The sequence below is a fragment of the Dama dama genome, chromosome 33 (genome assembly GCF_033118175.1).
Source record: "Dama dama isolate Ldn47 chromosome 33, ASM3311817v1, whole genome shotgun sequence".
NCBI classification, from domain to species: Eukaryota; Metazoa; Chordata; class Mammalia; order Artiodactyla; family Cervidae; genus Dama; species Dama dama.
Genome location: NC_083713.1, coordinates 20,740,403 through 20,760,862, shown reverse-complemented (window position 1 = coordinate 20,760,862; position 20,460 = coordinate 20,740,403). Strand labels below are relative to the sequence as shown.

Sequence of the window (20,460 nt, the reverse complement as noted above, 5' to 3'; positions counted from 1 at the left end):
CCCAGGTCCTTCAATGTTGCCATATTTTTGGGAGCAGCTTGAAGGTGGCTACTGTGTGTTATTTTTCTTTGTAGCCCTAACAGACAATACAGTAAAACAAACAAAACCCCACTACTTTGGAAGCTCCTTGGGAGCAAGAAAATGTCTTTCTGTTCATTGTTGTACCCTAGAATGGCAAATGTTATAGATGTAATACACTACTTAGCATAGATAATAAATATTTGCTGAGTGAATAAATGGATATAGAGTTTACTGTGTGCAGGTATGAAAGAGGGATACTAATCTCAGCCTGACCAGTCACAGGACTGTTGAGAGGGTCATACGGAAATAGTTACGCGACTGGATTTTATAAACTGAACAAACCCAAGGTAATCCTATTGTTACATTTTAAGCAGAACATGTTGGTTCCATCATCTTTTGCTCTTAATTGCATTTATAAATACATCTATAGCATTTTGAATCATTCCATCTGCTTTCATCTTTTTAGACAGCAACTGATTAAAAGCTGTTTAGCTTTAAATAGCTTTATATACTTTCAGCTAGACGTGTATTTCCCCCATCTTGATACCTAATTAATTAAAAATATCTTGTGCTAAAGACTAGACATATGGACCATTAGGTTGAATTATCACAATATTTTTCTCTAGGTTGATTATCAAAATATTTCATTATTTTCATGAAATAAGGTTTTCCAAAGGCTCTGTTTTTTGAGTCTGCTATGAGTGGTTAAATGCTGTCACAAAGAGCATTCAACTTGATGTATGGGACACATTATCACAGGGAAGTGTACTGTCATATGGCATTATGACACTTGAACTCCAGGGAGAAATTTGGGTAGAGTGTCTGGCCAATATGTTCTAGCCATCTTCTTGAAGCTGCCTAATGCTTGCTGTGTCTTGACCCCAGTTTTCCCAAAGCACATTTATCCTCCCTCCTACAAAGTTTTGAACTCCCACTGATACATCATGAGAAGTTGGGATAGATCCTAGAAGACTAGAAAGTTATTTCTTTGGATTTTATGTTTAATTCTATTCTAACTTCTAAAAAGTGAATAGGACAGCTATCCTTGCCTGAAATAAAACATATTTAGTTTTTTTCAATCATGTGGTCAGAGCTTCTTATAATAAATGAAATTCCTGTTACTGTAGTTTAAACTCACTTTCTTTACAGATTTGAAAGAAAAAAAAAAAGAGAGAAAGCTTCCAACAATACCCTGAACTTTATATATCTGATAGTTTCATTATAACAAATCTCAGATCCAGACACAACATGATCAAATTATGTCTCCAAATGCATCATAAAAAATGGTTGCCCCAGTTGCTAAAATAGCAGGTAAAAAGGCTTTTCTAGCTCTTGGAAGATTTTCAGTGAATTTCACTGATTTTCACTGACTTTCACTGATTTTCAGTGAATCCCCAGATGCTGTACTCCCAGAAACTCCCTACCTTGAAAGTTGGCTATTTTCTCTTCCTCAGGATTTGCCCTCATTGAACAATACTCTATTGCTAAGTTATTCATGCTAAAATGTGAGAAAGGAAATTGAATTACTAAATCTTTTGGATGCTCTGAATGCCTGGATTTTGAAATCTGGTAGCTGAGACATCATGTTACTAGCATATTCCTTTTTTACTCAAATATCTCAGAATCACATAGACACTGCTTAAACTCACTTGATAGGAACTCTTCATTCAAAAGAAAAAGATCAATGCTAGTGAATTTCAGTCTTGTAAGAATTATCAGTCAACCACGACTTCTCACTGTGACTGTTACTCTAGTTTTTGGCTGACTCCTTAGGGGCCGCGCTGTCTGAAATAAAATACTTCAGTTAATTAAGTACCACACTCCTTCCTGTTCCCTCCCCCTTCCCTCTGTGACCCACCTAGACTGTTTATGAAGGTGTGGTCCCTGTGTCTCCTATTCTCCTAAAGTGAGGTTTTAAACAAAATCAAAACTAGTTACCAAAATGTTATGACTTTCTCATAATAATGTTACGACAAAGGGAACTTTTTAAGGATTTAGAAATAGGTGGTCAACAATAGGTTTTGTATTACATTATTTAGACCAGATTTCCCATCTGGGCAAACTTTCTAACTTGAAAATTATACAAAACACATGTGTAAATTCTTGCTTAGAAGCCAAAATTTACCCATCTGGGCAAACTTTCTAATTTTCTAACTTGAAAATTATACAAAACACATGTGTAAATTCTTGCTTAGAAGCCAACATTTAGTTGAAGGTGAAAAAAAACCATATATCTATGTAGCAAATATAACCCACTTTATTTTTAAACAGTGCCATTTTTCAACAGCTTTGGTATTGCTTTTATAGATATAATAGGACAAATTAAATGTTTCACTAGTATTATATATATTTAAAACATGGAGAAACAAAAAAGTAATCTGAATGACCTAACCAGTGAATTGCTTAATAATTTATGAAGATGTTGAGTATGGAAAACACGGAAAAGTGAGGTAACCCTCAAACACATATAGCTTCCATGACTTCTAATCCAAGTCTGGACAGTGACATGGTGAGTGAGGTCAATACTGTTGGACTGCAGGTATTTTGGGGGGTACTCAGGGGAGTGGCAGCAGCAGCAGAGGATGCAGGATTAAAGACCACCACAGCTACTGGAGAAGAGACTCTGGGCTTGACATTTGTTTTCCTCACCCCACTGTCCGCTCCGCGGGTTCTGCTAGATCTCAGTTCTCTTTCCTTGTTTCTACCACTACTGTACTTGATCTTGGTGTGTTCCTATTACCCGCTAGGCAAACATGATTATTTGTAAAGTCCTAAACAAGCTGAAGGAACGGAGTGACAATAACCTCCACTGTTTTTTATCATTTTGCTTACAAGAACTTCTGTGGATAAATAGCACAATTCAGGTAAGAAAACCTTTCTCAGAATATTATTTCATAGAGGCAACAATATCCTGTAGAAAATGAAATCAGGCAGGAAGTCAGAGATGATGGATCCTGGTCTTCCAAACACTGGGTAACGTTGGGCAAATAGCGGATGCAAATGTGGACCTCACTGTGGCTTGCTGTTTTATAAACTGGAGATAATATTTGACTCTAATAACTGATAAGTCTGGGTTAAAGATTAATTTGCTAATATGCAGGAAAAGGCTCTGTTCTTTAGAAGGGGAGAAGTGTGATGTAATAATTTAGTATTTATTATCTGTTCATCAGGTATCATGATTTAGTGATCCTATCACACAGAGAACAAAAGTCTTTTATCACAAGTTTGAATCAGCTCATTCATTCCAGGCTTCAGAGCTTTGGGCACCAGCATCTATGGGACCTCACCAATAATGGTCACTTTTTACATAGTATCTTTGTCTGAGGAGGGTTTTCTGAATCCTCCCCTTACAAATGGATTTGTTTTTCTCCCAAGCCCCTGGGCAACCACAGGAAAGCATTCTTAAGTCTTCTCCTCAAATTCTATAATGATTTGGCGAGCGGAAGAAAATCAAAACAGAAGTGTGTGTCTGTGTGCTTCCAACAACATAGAGGTACCTAAGGAGAGAGTCAAACATAAGAGAAAAGGACCTATTCTCTTAGTTTTCCTTCATAGACAGTCACTGTGACAAGGAGACTTATCCATCTTGGGTGCTGACGGGTGGCTGTGAATGTGTGAAAGCCCATTAAACAACCAATTTCATGGTATACCCACTAGAAATACAATTTTTTTCTCTTCTTCCTGAATCATTCAGTTTGAACCTATTCAGAAAAACTGCTGATTCACTGGGACTATGAAATAGAGACTCTTCTTAAGAGGCCCTTCCATGAGTAGCCCATTTCCAATTATATAAAGTTCTTTTCGTCAGTTCATAACTGTAAAAAGTTCCTTTAAAATCTTTGAGTTCATTTACAACTCTGAGGGGAAGTCTACAAAGACCTTAAAAAATCAATATCTTTTATTATTGGACACATTTCTAGATTCACTTAATAGTGTTACTCTCTCAAAAAACTTTACTCTGTTGCCCTTCAAACTCCCCTTTACTGGAGTAAGAAAATATAAAAATGTCTGTTAATAAATAAGTTTAAGAATTCCTTGACTGAAAAAGTCCATTGCAAAAACCAAACATAAAATGAATAGAGGGGAATAATAAACTCAGTATTTTAGACCCATTTCTTGATTTTTGTCTAAACACAATGTGACCAAGAAGCTTCCACTTATTTTTATGCATATATTATATATATATATATATTTTTTTTTTTTTTTACACACACACATATATACTTAAAGGTATATATTTAACAACATGGAATGGTAACATATCAAATGCTTAGATTCCGTGCAAACACATAACCTTTCTTGTGAAGGAAATATATTCATATTATAAAAACAAATCATGGAGAGTAACATGCAACAGTGGAGGGGAAGAGAACGGGGTAGGGACAGAGGACCAGGAGGAACACAAAGAATGTAAAGAACAAAAAGTGCCATTGACCTGATTTGTCAGAGTTGTTGCCTGTGATTGGAGTGATGGAGCAGCTGGGATTAGCCTTTGCGCTGTCCTTGGAAGAAACCATTTTGGGTTTATTTTTCGTTGCCTCTAGTGCTTTGACCTTCTTGGCATGTTTACTTCCTTTGTAGTGGGCCTCGGCCTGGCTCTACAAAGGAGAACAAATCAGGCTCATTGTTTTGCTACTTACAAACACCACAATGGATGATCATGCAGGAAAAAATACATTCAGTCATAGGCACCACAGACATTTATAGCTCAGCACTCAACTACGTTTTTGGCATTTAATGAGTAATAGACCAGTATCTAAGAGATTTTTGCATACTGAGACCTTCTATACAACAAAGAGGACCTGTGTTTTTCAAAACCAGACATTATACAAGTGGACAAAAGGGTTAGGGCAAAACTGGGATGAAGGTGAACTTTGTCATTAATGTCTTCCCACCACTGCCCATCGGGGTTACTTGTCAAATGTTTGACTGGCAACAAGCACCTTGAGTGTCCTACCCGGGTAAGACCTTACACAACCACTCCATTTGGTTTCCTTTTAGCTACAAATCTGTCTTCCCTGCACCTATATTCCTCTTGGCTCTGCTCTGAGAGCAAGTGATGTGACAAAGCAACCAGCTAGTGAGTGCAAAAGGCACTCCATTGTGGAGTCATCTCTATGTGCTTAATGTGTCGTTCTGATGACTCCAATTCTAAGAACAGACAATATAAGCCGCAAAGAAATAGGGACAATGCTTGTTTCTGATCTCAGATGTGATTCTGAAGTCAAAGCAGTGAGTATTACATTCACTTATACACAAAGCATAGGTGAAACTGTGACTTCAATACTAGATAAAAAAAAAAAAAAGTGATCAAGGCAAGTGAATATTAAAAATTTTCAAAAGACAAAAACAAGTTATGGAAAAACAAGAAAACATTTAGTCAATTTGCTGAGTTTTGGAAACTTTTCCTCTACCTAAAGAAGAAGGATTTTACCTTTTTGGCATCTAGTATAATGTACATATTAACTGAAGAATTAAGTATATTTGCTCCAATTCCATTTAAAACAGACCCCCCAAATATAAACAAACTAAAACATATATTATAGGTAAAAAAACAAACTAAAACATATATGGTATATTAGTTAGAAAGTAAAGATGCTGATAAGCCTGTTATATAAAATAAGTGAAAGTTTCTGTTAGAAGATTTCTAAAATAATAACTTTTTTAACTTCAGTTTTCCTTATATACACTTGTGTGTGTTTGAAGATGGTAATACTAATGTTTTCATCCATTTTCCTCAACAAGCAGAATACAGGAAGTGTGTGTGTGTGTGTAGATAGGTAGGTAGATGTGGCAGTGGACACAGGAGTCAGGTTTTACTTCTACATTTCAACTAAATATATGTGATTTCCCTAGCACATAACCTGGATCCCCCAAAGTCAACAGATTTGAATTGACTATACTTAGTCCCTAACTTTCTGAATATTTTTTCATAAATATTGTTTTAGACTATCATTGACTTATCATTGTTCTAGTTGGTTTGCTCAAGGACTTCTCATGCTGTTCTCTGTCAAGTTGAAAAAAATCCAATCCTAAGGGAGGAAAAAGTGTAATATTAAGTTTTATTAACACCTGAGAATGGTTAAATCCAGCAAGTATTGTTGGGTAGACATAAATTAAGAAAATATACAAATAAAACTTTAAAACTTGATAACATGAAGAAATAACAACAATGACCAATATTATTGAGCCCCTGCCAAGAACATTTCTAAAAGTTCATAATACCCTGTAATGTAGGTACAATTATTGGTCAACACTTTACAAATAGAACACTGGGCATGAGAAGTTAAATACTTTGTCAAAAGTCACACAGGTAGGTGTAGAAGCCACTTTGTGGATCTGAAATGCTTCCACGTGTACCCCTATTTTACTATATGTTATTGTTGTTGCTTTAGTCACTAAGTCTTGTCCAACTCTTTTGCCCACCAGGCTCCTCTGCCATGGGATTTGCCAGGCAAGAATACTGGAAAGGGTTGCCATTTTCTTCTCCAGGGGATCTTCCTGACCCAGGGATTGAACTCACATTTCCTGGTTGGCAGGCAGATTCTTTAACGGTGACCCACCAAGGGAGCCCATTTAACTATGTATCCTTACTTTAAACACACACATACACTAAATTAACAATATAATTTTATTAGAAGTAAAAAAATTACATACAAAGCACACTGCTTTTAATGACTAAGTGAAGGATTATACTTTAGTAGAAGTTTCTATGAGTAGGGAATATCTTAATTCATGTAAATAAATTTATTGGATTGAAAAAGTTCGTTTGGACTTTTATGTATGATGTCATGGAAAAACCCAAACAAACTTTTTGGCCAAACCAACACTGACATAGTTCGTTAGGCCTAAACCTTCTGTTGAATAGCTAAGAAAGGCCCGCTTCTTTGGCATATAACAATTTCTACAAGACATCAGGAGACCGCCTAGTAATTCATTTTTCCAAGTATACTAAACAGTGAGATGTTACTTTCGTGTCCTTTGGCTAAAGAAACATCAAGTTCTCTAAATAAAACCACCTAGCACAAGATAAGTGGAGTGTCACTTCCTCATTATTATTTCCTGGTGTCCTTGCAGAAAGCTAAAAGCATCAATTAGCACTTGGGGTAAAGAGCCAGTTAAGTGATACCTCACTGGATGCCAAGATGGAAGGAGCTCTCTTGAGCCGTGATTCACTGTCTTTTTGAGTTCTGGGGCCTCGAGAAAAGTGAAACAAGCATTCTTAACCTCTACTCACTGCTGTTTGGGAAAGATCCGCAGTTAAGACAGTGGCAGACACCACTCACTCATGCTTGGCATCTTTCCAATTCCCTGTGGTATTCTTGGTAGTAGCACTTTGCTGTCCTCAGTACTGTATCTGAGGTGTCAACAGCTTCTAAATCCGGGCAAATCTTCAAGTGAAACTGAGACACTGTTAAACAGTAACACGATTAACCTGACTTCATTATCTGGGAATCTCCTTAATTGAGGAATGAAAGCAATAAGGACAAGAGCCAAAGAACCTATGAATGAGGCAAGATGCTTAAGCTTGATCAGCGATGGTTCTCGTATCATTTCTGAGAGACTTGGCTAACCAAATGGACTTATTTTATACCTCAGCGACTAATCAGCAGACACCTATTTATCTAGCACTAATGGTTTGCTTTCTGATTCCCTTCCAAAAGTACTTCTATACACCCTGAGCTGGCAGTAATCAAATAAACCCCTTGCCAAGAATTGTCAAAATTAGAGAGTTACCCAAAGCATCATACTGACTTTCACACAGGAATTCACTGACATATAGGCTCTTACAGAGGTCACGCCAGTAGCTACCTGACCACCCAATGGTAAAGGAATGACTTGGACAGGAGATGACATCCTGGGATTTTTTTCCTTCCATTCATCTCCATCTGTATTACTAAGGCCCCTCACTTTCTGAAATCTTCCACTTCTCTTAGGACCCTACTGGTCCAAATAAAAAAGATAAATAATGAGATAATGTATTACTTTACAAATAAAAAATGCAATAATGAGAGATTCAATAATTCACTGAGCTCCTGTATCTGTTTTTTACCTTATTTCTATTTTGGACTTCAGAGAGGTAGATAGGATCTTGAAAGAAGACACTGAACTATGTTTTCTTTGTGCAAAAAGAACAGCCCAAACACAAACTGGCAAGTGGCTGGCGTAGAGTAAAGTCACTGGAGGAAGTCCTCAACTATTTATTTACTAAGAGACCCAATTGTTTTGCATCTTAAAATGTAATTGGAACTGTTCCCTTAATTACAGAAAGTGTATCATTAAAACTGTTGGCATCTGATTTTTCTGAGACTTTAGATTTCAATGTGTTAGATGGGAAGTTGCAGAGGCCAGTTACTTTTCAGAAAAAAAAGTATATACTCTATATACTAAAATGCCAAATAAAACAGATGTCAAACAAACTACCATGAAACAGCCTAAACTAACAAGGGGAAAAGATCTGATTATTCCACAGGGAATTTCTTAGCACCTGCCATATGTTAGACACTGTGAAAGATTAAAAACAAAGACCCCTTGCTCACAAGAATGGTAGTTGGAAGAAAAGATGGATGTATAAATAACTATAACCCAAACAGAGAGTGAAACTATAAAATGGAAGATAAACTGGAACAAAGAAGAATGGGAGTCAGAGGAGCGGTAAATCTCTTTGGATTGGAGGAGGACTGTGGAAGCTTCATGAAAAGGAATATCAGAGCTGTGCCCTACTTCTAGGGTGGGGCTCTGAAGAGGCAGTGTGGAGGCAGAGGCATTTCAGGGAGAGGGACCAGCATGTGCTGGGGAAGTGAAGTCCTGTGAATTGTGCAGTGCTTCCTGGGCATAGCTGCTTTTCAGTATCACTAGAACACAGACATATAAAAGGAACAATAGGGAAAGACTGCCGCATCCAACATTATTATCCAGTGTAAAACAGAAAATATAGCATAGTATTCCCCAAGTAAAAAACAATGTTCTACTTGCAGGCATCTTTTATATAGATGGCTATAAGAAAGTTGTTGCTTTTACATCACAGATTTTATCCTCTGCTGCAAACTATAATCCTATACTCAAAGCACAACTAAATTATTTATATAGAAGGTTTAATAATTTGAGAAAAAAGCATGACACTTAAAATGCCACGGTTAGATACACTAGAGTTTACCGAGCAGTAGTTAAATAATTACTTGAATCTTTGCTTTAACATAAGGCAACGTTCAACTCTAAAAATGCTTTTTCTTGTACATTTGTGGCATTGATGAGACCACGTCCTCTCAGAGACAATGCTACAACATAAGAAACATAAAATACACCCAAGAGAAAGGCTTACATAATCCAAAGATAAGTCTTTCTGCTGATATTTGCAATTTTAAGGCCTGCAATATCAGTAATGACATACTACTGGCTTTGATATTCACTTTGTTTAGTCCTCATCTACTAGGATCTGTTGAAAACAAAGTCCAAACAAAATTATAACCGTTAGGAGATGCAACGACTTTGCTAATTCATAATTTATAGCTAAGTGAAACACTCCAGGTGGCTACAGCCTGTCCAAGGTTGCCATGCTGTACGCTGTGTGTACTGGTGGGGTCGGGGGGCTGCCAGTCACATAGACTTTAATGTGACTAGGGTCCTCTGGATTCCTTTAGGGCCAGAACTCTGGCTATGGTGTTTCATATTTATTGGCTTTGTAGTATATATGTACACAGGCCGTCAACTTCAAATATTTCTACATTATTAAAGAGAAAAGTGGTTACTCCAGGAAGAAAATAATGTACACTCTAAATTGCTGATTCCCTTTGGGCCTAATTCAGATTCTATCAAAATATCATGAAACAGAAGTAGAGTTGTTGGATTATAGCTGCTTTAAAATGCCACTATGTGAATATATGAGCATTACACATGTATGTGTTTATGTTTTCCAAACTTTTCCATGTAGGCAAATTAAGCCATTTCTTAAAATGTTAAGATTTTTGGTGGGCTTCAAGGTAGTTTTTCAAATGCACTCTCTTAGTTTTTCAGCTAAGAGTATTGATGTTCAGGCTTCTGGTGCATAATTCACTGGTGGAATTACTTTACACATTGAAATATGGAGAAGCTATAAATGGACCTAACAACCACAACAGAATTTACATGGTGAATTAAAAAAATATTGCAGTTTGAGTTTAAAATTACCTAGAATATAGCAAAAAGTAGCTTTTTAAAGAAGGGGGGCTTTACTCTTTTAAATAAACTTATTTATGTACAATTCCAAGTAAACAAAAATTGGTCTCATCTTTCCAGTAAGTTTTATATTTCAACTATGTGAAGGTAGATTATTAAGTTTAGATGATTTGTAGCAACCCAAAGTTCTGCCCCTGATTATCCAACTATACTTTACATTTCCAGTTTAGAGTTGAATAGAATGGGGCATAAAAAAGACAGTTATTGGAGACTGACTATATCAATTGTGATCTGAGCTCCAAATCCTTTCATTTGCTGAATTCTGCTCTCTCCTCCTGTTATTTCCTTTCTTTCAAACTAGGCCAAAATTAAAAATAATCTCCTTTTGAAAACAAATTAATCATATATATGGGGCAAGGTGAAGTTCATCCCAGAAAATTAATTTCTTAATTCTATCATGAATACTGTAAATTATAGAGACTGTATTTTTTAAATTTATTTATTTATTTTAATTGGAGGCTAATTACTTTATAATACTGTGGCGGTTTTTGCCATACATTCATATGAATCAGCCACGGGTGTCCATGTATTCCCCATCCTGAACCCCCCTCCCGCCTCCCTCCCCATCCCATCCCTCAGGGTCATCCCAGTGCACCAGCCCCGAGCACCCTGTCTCATGCAGCAAACCTGGACTGGCGATCTATTTCACATATGATAGTATACATGTTTCAGTGCTATTCTCTCAAATCATCCCACTCTCGCCTTCTCCCACAGAGTCCAAAAGTCTGTTCTTTACATCTGTGTCTCTTTCGCTGTTTCACATATAGGGTTATCGTTACCATTGTTCTAAATTCCATGAAGTGAAGTGAAGTTGCTCAGTCATGTCTGACTCTTAGCGACCCCATGGACTGCAGACTACCAGGCTCCTCTGTCCATGGGATTTTCCAGGCAAGAGTACTGGAGTGAGTTGCCATTTCCTTCTCCAGGGGATCTTCCCAACTCAGGGATTGGACCTGGGTCTCCCACATTCCAGGAAGACGTTTTAACCTGTGAGCCACCAGGGAAGCCCTCTAAATTCCATATATATGCGTTAATATGCTGTATTGGTGTATTTCTTTCTGACTTACTTCGCTCTGTATAATAGGCCCCTGTTTCATTCACCTCAGAACTGATTCAAATGCATTCTTTTTAATAGCTGAGTAATATTCCATTGTGTATATGTACCACAGTTTTCTTATCCATTCGTCTGCCGATGGATATCGAGGTTGCTTCCATGTCCTGGCTATTGTAAGCAGTGCTGCGGTGAACACTGGGGTACATGTGTAGAGACTGTATTTTGAAAAAGATTTTTTTCCCTCCATCAACCTAATGGAAACAGGTTTTAAGTGAAAATGAAAGTGTTAGTTGCTCAGTCATGTCTGACTCTTTGTGACCCCAATGGACTATAGTCTGCCAGGCTCCTCTGTCCATGGGATTCTCCAGGCAATAATATTGGAGTGGGTTGCCATTTCCTTCTCCAGGGATCTTCCCAACCCAGGGATCGAACCCAGGTCTCTGCACTGCAGGTGGATTCTTTACTGTCTGAGCCACCAGGAAGCCCTGGAAGTAGGTTTAGGTAATTTTTTTTCAACATAATGGATAATAAAATGAGCCTTATTTAATGTCACGATTTCTTTAACATCATTACAATTTAGTTAAGAATTAAGCAAAAAGTGTCTGAGATGCTTACCCTAAGAAAATAAGGCTGCTTACCTTTCTGATTCATTTACATTACAATTTTTGAAATGTTTATTTACTTTTGTGTTTTGGGCTGGGGGGTCAATATTTGAGCCAATTTAATGATAAGGTGTGTGCCAACTCCTAGTATGTGCACTAGGGTTTAACTGAGGCAAGATGGAAGTAAACGAACACAGGCAAAACATGCCTTTAACCTCTCTTCCAAATCGTAAGGGGAGCAAATCATGAACTTCACACAGAATACTGATGAAGCATATTCTCTAAGTTATTATACTCAAACGAGAAAATTAGCTCTCTGTATATGAACGTAATCTTGAATATGTAATAATGGGAACATTTATAATTTATGAAAATACCTAATTGTCTCAAAGAATTTTGCATAGGGGACCTCAGCTGTTAGAACTTCTAAATCTTGGAATTTTTATGAAATACATGGCTATCATCTCCTATCTTTATAATAGAGTATAAAACATTAAGGATTTACTAATAATTACTTAATATTCTTGAGTGTCTTATTTTATGATTTACCCCAAAGCACTCAAAATTATCCACTTCTCTCAGACTAATTTCAAATTCTCTATTAAACTGGCACATTGTCGTTAATAATTTTTTACTACCTTGAAACATAAAGAAGAGTTTACAGCGATGTGAGTTACTTCCCAAGTTCCTAAAGGGTTTGAGAGTGCTGCTCATTTCAGGGGGGAAATGGATTGCCATTGTGTGCTTTCTAAGAGTGACTGTGGTTACTCAGTGATAGGTAATGCAATATAATTCAAGTCTCCACACTAAAGCTGCGTCTCTACAGCTAATTCAAGTCTTCTGATGGGCCTTTAAATTAGGCTCCCGGGCTTCCACACATTAATTTTTAATCAGTCTAGAAGGTATTACATTTACTTCCATTTCCATATTAAAGAAATTTACATAAATGATACAAAATAAATCTAAAATTAGGATTTGCAATGTGTCTCCTTATGTTTGGTATATAATATCCTTAATGTAGACAAAAAAGGAAAAATAAGTTTCAAAGTGCTATGCTCAGAAAATTGGCTGAAGAATGGCTTTAGTAATGTTTTATAATATGTTTAATATATTATTTATTTAGCATTAGTCATTGGAAAGCCTCTTTTACAAAATAGGTTTTTGTAAAACTCCTACCCCAAAGCACTAAACCAATTTTTAAAGCCCAGTAGACATTTTATAATTTAAAATTAAGTAAACTATGTAAACATGAAGATTAATACCATACCCTTTTCAAAACATACAAATATAAGAAAGAGAAAATACTAAAACTGTACATCTTTAGTAGTCACTTAGCTAACCTGAGTCATGTTAAGGCTATTTTTACATTAAAGTATCAGATTGGGCTAGAAGTTTCCACTCCAGATTAAGCTGGTCAACCTTCCTCACATATAAGAAACTGGTTTGTCATAGGAAAGACTAAAATAAAAATGCTCCAAAGAAGACATACAGATGGCTAACAAACACATGAAAAGATGTTCAACATCACTCATTATCAGAGAAATGCAAATCAAAACCACAATGAGGTACCATTACACGCCAGTCAGGATGGCTGCTATCCAAAAATGCTGATACTTTTGATTCATTGATAAATACCAAAATATTTCAATATAATCAATGAATGCTAAGTGGCCTTTCAATTTCAGATGCCATGCAACGTTGTTTTAAAAGTTCTGCTCACCAATAATAACCACAACAAAAGTCATTCATATATGATAAGATCAATGTGAACTGTGTCTTACTCATCTTTGAATCTTCTGAAGCACCTACTACATGGTATCGGTTCAGTTCAGTTCAGTCGCTCAGTTGTGTCTGACTCTTTCGACCCCATGAACTGCAGCACGCTGGGCCTCCCTGTCCATCACCAACTCCCAGAGTTTACCCAAACTCATGTCCATTAAGTCGGTGATGCCATCTAACCATCTCATCCTCTGTTGTCCCCTTCTCCTCCCGCCTTCAATCTTTTCCAGCATCAGGGTCCTTTTAAATAAGTCAGCTCTTTGCATCAGGTGGCCAAAATACTGAAGTTTCAGCTTCAACATCAGTCCTTCCAATGAACATCCAGGACCGATTTCCATTAGGATGGACTGGTTGGATCTCCTTGCAGTCCAAGGGACTCTCAAGAGTCTTCTCCAACACCACAGTTCAAAAGTATCAATTCTTCTGCTCTCAGCCCTCTTTATAGTCCAACTCTCACATCCGTGCATAACCACTGGAAAAACCATAGCGTTGACTAGAAGGACCTTTGTTGACAAAGTAATGTCTCTGCTTTTTAATATGCTGTCTACATGATATAGACTCTTGAATTGAATATAATATATATATTATATCAGAAAGGCTTTAAAAGGATGATTTTCTATTCTTTTCAACTGATAGTTACAATATTTTGGAATATCTGCAGTCTTTAGACTTGAATCAGCCATGATTTCTACTGAATTTCATTTTTGTCCAATTAGCTATTACTTTAGCTTTTTAAAATTTAAATTGTATCTATTTTTTATCCAAATAATATAATCACACAGTTGAAAAGTATAAAAAAAAGAACCTACACAGTGAAAAGTCTACCTTTCAGACTTAGCAATTAATTACTATCACTTTGTGTATCCTGCCAGAGATAACTGACATGCCTATCAAGAAAATATATATGTATGTATTTTTCCTTCCTTCCATTTTTAGACAAATGCCTACACACCACATATGTTGTTTTGTGTTTTTTTTAAATTTAGCAATAGATCTTAAGAGATTTTTTAAAAAGTCATTAATTAGAAAGTTTTCATATTTTTAAAATAAGTGTGTATATTTACCCCATTACATGAATGAATCATAATATATCTTAACTGATATTTGACCTTCCCTTTCTTTGGGATTGGAATGAAAAGTGACCTTTTCCAGTCCTATGGCTACTGCTGAGTTTTCTAAATTTGCTGGCATATTGAGAGCTGCACTTTCACAGCATCATCTTTGAGGATTTGAAACAGCTCAGCTGGAATTCTCTCACCTACACTAGCTTTGTTCATAGAGATGCTTCCTAAGGCCCACTTGACTTTGCATTCCAGGATGTCTGTCTCTAAGTGAGTGATCACACCATCGTGGTTATCTGGGTCATGAAGATCTTTTTTGTATAGTTCTTCTGTGTATTCTTGCCACCTCTTTTTAATAACCCTGCTTCTGTTAGGTCCATACCATTTCTGTCCTTAATTGTGCCCATCTTTGCATGAAATGTTCCCTTGGCATCACTAATTTTCTTGAAGAGATCTCTAGTCTATCCCATTCTATTGCTTTCCTCTATTTCTTTGCATTGATCACTGAGGAAGTCTTTCTTATCTCTCCTTGCTAATCTTTGGAACTCTGCATTCAGATGGGTATATCTTTCCTTTTTTCCATTGTCTTTGACGTCTCTTCTTTCCACAGCTATTTGTAAGGACTCCTCAGACAACCATTTTGCCTTTTTGCATTTCTTTATCTTGGGGATGGTCTTGATCACTTCCTCCTGTGCAAAGTCAAGAACCTCTGTCCACAAAATTCTTCAGGCACTCTGTCTATCAGATCTAATCCCTTGAATCTACTTGTCACTTCCACTGTATAATCATAAGGGATTTGACTTAGGTCATACAAGAATGGTCTAGTGGTTTTCCCCACTCTCTTCAATTTAAGTCTGAATTTGGCAATAAGAAGTTCATGATTTGAGCCATAGTCAGCTCCAGGTCTTCTTTTTGCTGACTGTATAGAGCTTCTCCATCTTTGGCTGCAAAGAATATAATCAATCTGATTTCAGTACTGACCATCTGGTAATGTCCACATGTAGAGTCTTCTCTTGTGTTGTTGGAAGAGGGTGTTTGCTATGACCAGTGCATCCTCTTGGCAAAACTCTGTTAGGCTTTGTCATGCTTCATTTTGTACTCCAAGGCCAAATTTGCCTGTTACTCCAGGTAACTCTTGATTTCCTACTTTTGCATTCTGGTCCCCTATAATGAAAAGGACATCTTTTTTTGGGTGTTAGTTCTAGAAGGTCTGTAGGTCTTCATAGAACCATTCAACTTCAGCTTCTTTGGCATTAATGGATGGGGAACAGACTTGGATTACTGTGATACTAAATGGCTTGCCTTCGAAACGAACAGAGATCATTCTGTCATTTTTGAGATTACATCCAAGTACTGCATTTCGGACTATTTTGTTATGAGGGTTACTCCGTTTCTTCTAAGGGATTCCTGCCCACAGTAGTAGATATAATGGTCATCTGAGTTAAATTTGCCCATGCCAGTTCATTTTAGTTCACTGATTTCTAAAAAAAGGCAATGCCAAAGAATGTTCAAACTACTGCACAATTGCATTCACCTCACATGCTAGCAAAGTAATGCTCAAAATTCTCCAAGCCAGGCTTCAACAGTATGTGAATCGTGAACTTCCAGATGTTCAAGCTGGATTTAGAAAAGGCAGAGGAACCAGAGATCAAATTGCCAACATTGGTTGGATCATCAAAAAGGCAAGAGAGTTCCAAAAAAACATCTACTTCTGCTTTATTGACTACACCAAGGCCTTTGACTGTGTAGATCACAACAAACTGTGTGAAGTGATAGGAATACCAGACCACCTTACCTGCCTCCTGAGAAATCTGTATGTGGGTCAAGAAGCAACAGTTAGAACTGGGCATAGAAGAACAGACTGGTTCCAAATCGGGAAAGGAGTACGTCAAGGCTGTATATTGTCACCCTGTTTATTTAACTTATATGAAGAGTATATCATGTGAAATGCCAGGCTGGATGAAGCACAAGCTGGAATCAGATTGCCAGGAGAAATATCAATAACCTCAGATATGCAGATCACCCCACCCTTATGACAGAAAGCGGAGAGGAACTAAAGAGCCTCTTGATGAAAGTGAAAGAAGAGAGTGAAAAAGCTGGCTTAAAACTCAATATTCAGAAAACTAAAATCATGGCATCTGGTCCTGTCACTTTATGGGAAATAGATGGGGACACAATGGAAACAGTGACAAACTTTGTTTTGGGGTTCCAAAATCACTGCAGATGGTGACTGCAGCCATGAAATTAAAAGATGCTTGCTCCTTGGAAGAAAAATTATGATCAACCTAGACAGCATATTAAAAAGCAGAGACATAACTTTGCTGACAAAGGTCTGTCTAGTCAAAGCTATCGTTTTTCCAGTAGTCATGTATGGATGTGACAGTTGAGCTATAAAGAAAGCTGAGCACTGAAGAATTGATACTTTTGAACTGTGGTGTTGGAGAAGACTCTTGAGAGTCCCCTGGACTGCAAAGAGATCAAACCAGTCCATCCTAAAGGAAATCAGTCCTGAATATTCATTGGAAGGACTGATGTTGAAGCTGAAATTCCAATACTACCTGATGCAAAGAGCCAACTCATAGGAAAAGACCTTAAAGCTGGGAAAGATTGAAGGCAGGAGGAGAAGGGGGCAACAGAGGATGAGATGGCTGGATGGCATCACCAACCCAATGGACATGAGATAGACCAAATTCCAGGAGATGGTGAAGGACAGGGAAGCCTGGCGTGCTACAGTCCATGGGGTCACAGAGTCAGACATGACTGAGTGACTGAACAAGGACAAGCACCTTGGTCCAAACTGCCATCACCTTTTACCTGGACTACGGAAACAAACTCTTTAGTGATCGCCCAAAGGTCCCTTCCTGCTCACGTACAATCTATTCTCCACACAGTGGCCAAAGTGATATTTGAAAAATGCAAATCTTAATATATCATTCCTCTGTTTAAAATTCTTGACATCTTTTCACTGTTCTTGGTTTAAAATCTAAAATCATCATATTCAAGACCTATATGTCCTACTCCCTACCTATTCTAGTTTCATTTGGTAGCAGGCTCTTTGTTTTTCTCGGAGGAACTGACAGTGTGGCTGGAGTATAAGCATAGTGCTGTCTTTTTGCACATGTCTATGATCCTATCTCTTTTCCTAGTTAATCCCTATTTACCTTTCAGAAAACAGCCCAAATACTATATTCTTAAGGAGCCTTCCATGATCCCCCAGATTAGGTCACATCTTAACTTTTTGGATGCTTTTCTCTATAGTACTACTCACAATTTAAAAATTATTAAATTTTATAATTGTTTTCCACCACTAGACAATAACTTGGGCAAAGGGAGGGCAAAGAAGTAGCTTTGCAGCTTTATCAAAATAAAAGAAAGCCATTATGGCTGAAGGCTGGCCAACAATGGGCTGAGTGATAACAGCAGGACTAAAGATGTGCATACTGGTTAGAAACCTGAATTCTGAGGATGTTAAGTGACTAAGGGAGTAAAGATTTTGGTATCAGGAGTGGTCATAATCAAATAAGTATCTCCTACTTACTTCAATTAAAACTCAACATTCAGAAAATTAAGATCATGGCATCCGGTCCCATCACTTCATGGCAAGTAGATGAGAAAACAATGGAACCAGTGACAGACTTTATTTTTCAGGGCTCCAAAATCACTGAAGATGGTGATTTCAGCCATGAAAGTAAAAGATGCTTACTCCTTGGGAGGAAAGTTATGACCAACCTAGATAGCATGTTAAAAAGCAGAGACATTACTTTGCCAACAAAGGTCCCTCTAGTTAAAGCTATGGTTTTTCGGGTAGTCATGTATGGATGTGAGAGCTGGACTATAAAGAAAGCTGAGTGCTGAAGAATTGATGCTTTTGAACTGTGGTGTTGGAGAAGACTCTTGAGAGTCCCTTGGACTGCAAGGAGATCCAACTAGTCCATCCTAAAGGAAATCAGTCCGAATAATCATTGGAAGGACTGATGCTGAAGCTGAAACTATAATACTTTGGTTACCTGAAGTGAAGAACTAACTCATTGGAAAAGACCCTGATGCTGGGAAAGATTGAGGATGGGAGAAGAAGGGGATGACATAGGACAAGATGGTTGGATGGCATCACCGACTCAATGGACATGAGTTTAGCATGCTCTGGGAGTTGGTGTTGGACAGGGATGCCTGGTGTGCTGCCATCCATGGGGTCGCAAAGAGCTGGACATGACTGAGCAGCTGAACTGAACTGAACTTACTTCAAATTCCTGACTGACTTCTGCCTATGGTGGGAAACTGTGGACTGAAGCAGGGGTTACCAGTTGGTATGATTTTGGGGATCTGGCTGCTTGATCCACCTCATTGTGGAATGAACAGATTCCTAACAGACTAATTCCAAAATTATTGCAAAGACAATTCTTATATACAGTGGCTCACTCACTTGTCCATCAAGATTGCCCCAGGTCGGGACACAAAATTAGTGACTTGTGGATCATTCAGTCAATTTGATCAGTGCAGGTAACTAAATTGGATAAGTCACCCTTCAAAACAATGCTTATTTGGCCTGAACTATAAAACCTAGATACCATGTAAGTTCAAACACTAGACTCAAAAGAATTCCTGGGAAAATACTAACCAAGTCATAGAAATATCATTTGCTTTTTAAAAAAGGGAATGGGATTAGGTATTACTAGATAATTATAATTTAAGAAAAACCTCAACAATGTGGAATAATCTGGGTAAACGGCATAATGAATGGTAAAAAAAAAAATTGAAAGTTGAACATTTTGGAAGAAATGCTGTTAGCTACCAGAGAGTCTTAGGTGATGTGTTAAAATATATAAGAATTATTTTAAATTATATCATTGCTTGCCTTTTAACCAGTGCCCTTAAAGTGCTTACCTAATCATGAAAGAATTGGTTCTGTTGGTATTCTAAATCTCTATGCTTCATCCTTCTTTGTAATACTCATTTGCATTATCTTTGAAGAACAAATTTGGACCAAACAAAAGTACAATTTAGCCCAAACCTGAATTATCACAAATCCCTAATTAGTGTTGTCCAAATTAATAAGAATTTACTGCATTTATAAAAATGGAAATTTATGCAAAAAACAATTATTCAATGTCTAGATCTTCATAAAACTAGCGTGAAGAGAATGCCTTTCAGATATTCAAATTTTGTATTTTTTAATCTATATCTGCACATTCAGTAATTCTCTTTCGCATTTTACAAATATAGACATCCATCATTTCCCCAACATTTACAGATGTTAGTGAATACCCCTTTCTATAGCCATCTGTGTAAATGTATAAATTAGATCTTTAAAAGAGATTGTTGGTATTTTTAGTTTAAAAGTGCATGTAGGGTATTTTGTTGGCTTACATGATTTAATTTACAAAACTAACGAATAACCTAAGTCCCCTTTAATAAATCTATTCTTTCCCATTCCTCTCAAATGGTATAAGAAAAAGCCAAAAATTCATGACATGAACAAATAAATCATCACAAAAAAGGATTCCATAGGTGTCTCTCAAATAATATAGAATGTTATTTCTTTCCAGAGCAAAAACCAGGTCACCTCAAGCTCACAGGTGAGAGATAATGAAAGCTACATTTCAGAGAATATGCAGCGGGCACTGTTAAAGAAAAAAAAGGAAACTATTTGGAGATTACAAGTATAAATCAGCACAACTTTATCTCCATGCTAAGTTTAACTAGAGTCTGTGCTTCCCAGGTGGCGCTAGCG

The 20,460-nt window shown here is 37.1% G+C and overlaps 1 protein-coding gene across 4 annotated transcripts in view; it reads right to left on the bottom strand.

Moving 5' to 3' along the window:
- ZNF385B (zinc finger protein 385B) overlaps positions 1–20,460 on the bottom strand; it is a 342,813-nt gene that overhangs the window by 35,647 nt on the left and 286,706 nt on the right. For all 4 annotated transcript variants that reach the window (XM_061135163.1, XM_061135164.1, XM_061135165.1 and 1 more), the window contains one exon: positions 4,457–4,619. In XM_061135163.1, the coding sequence (XP_060991146.1) occupies positions 4,457–4,619 (163 nt within the window). The remainder of the gene's footprint in view (positions 1–4,456; positions 4,620–20,460) is intronic.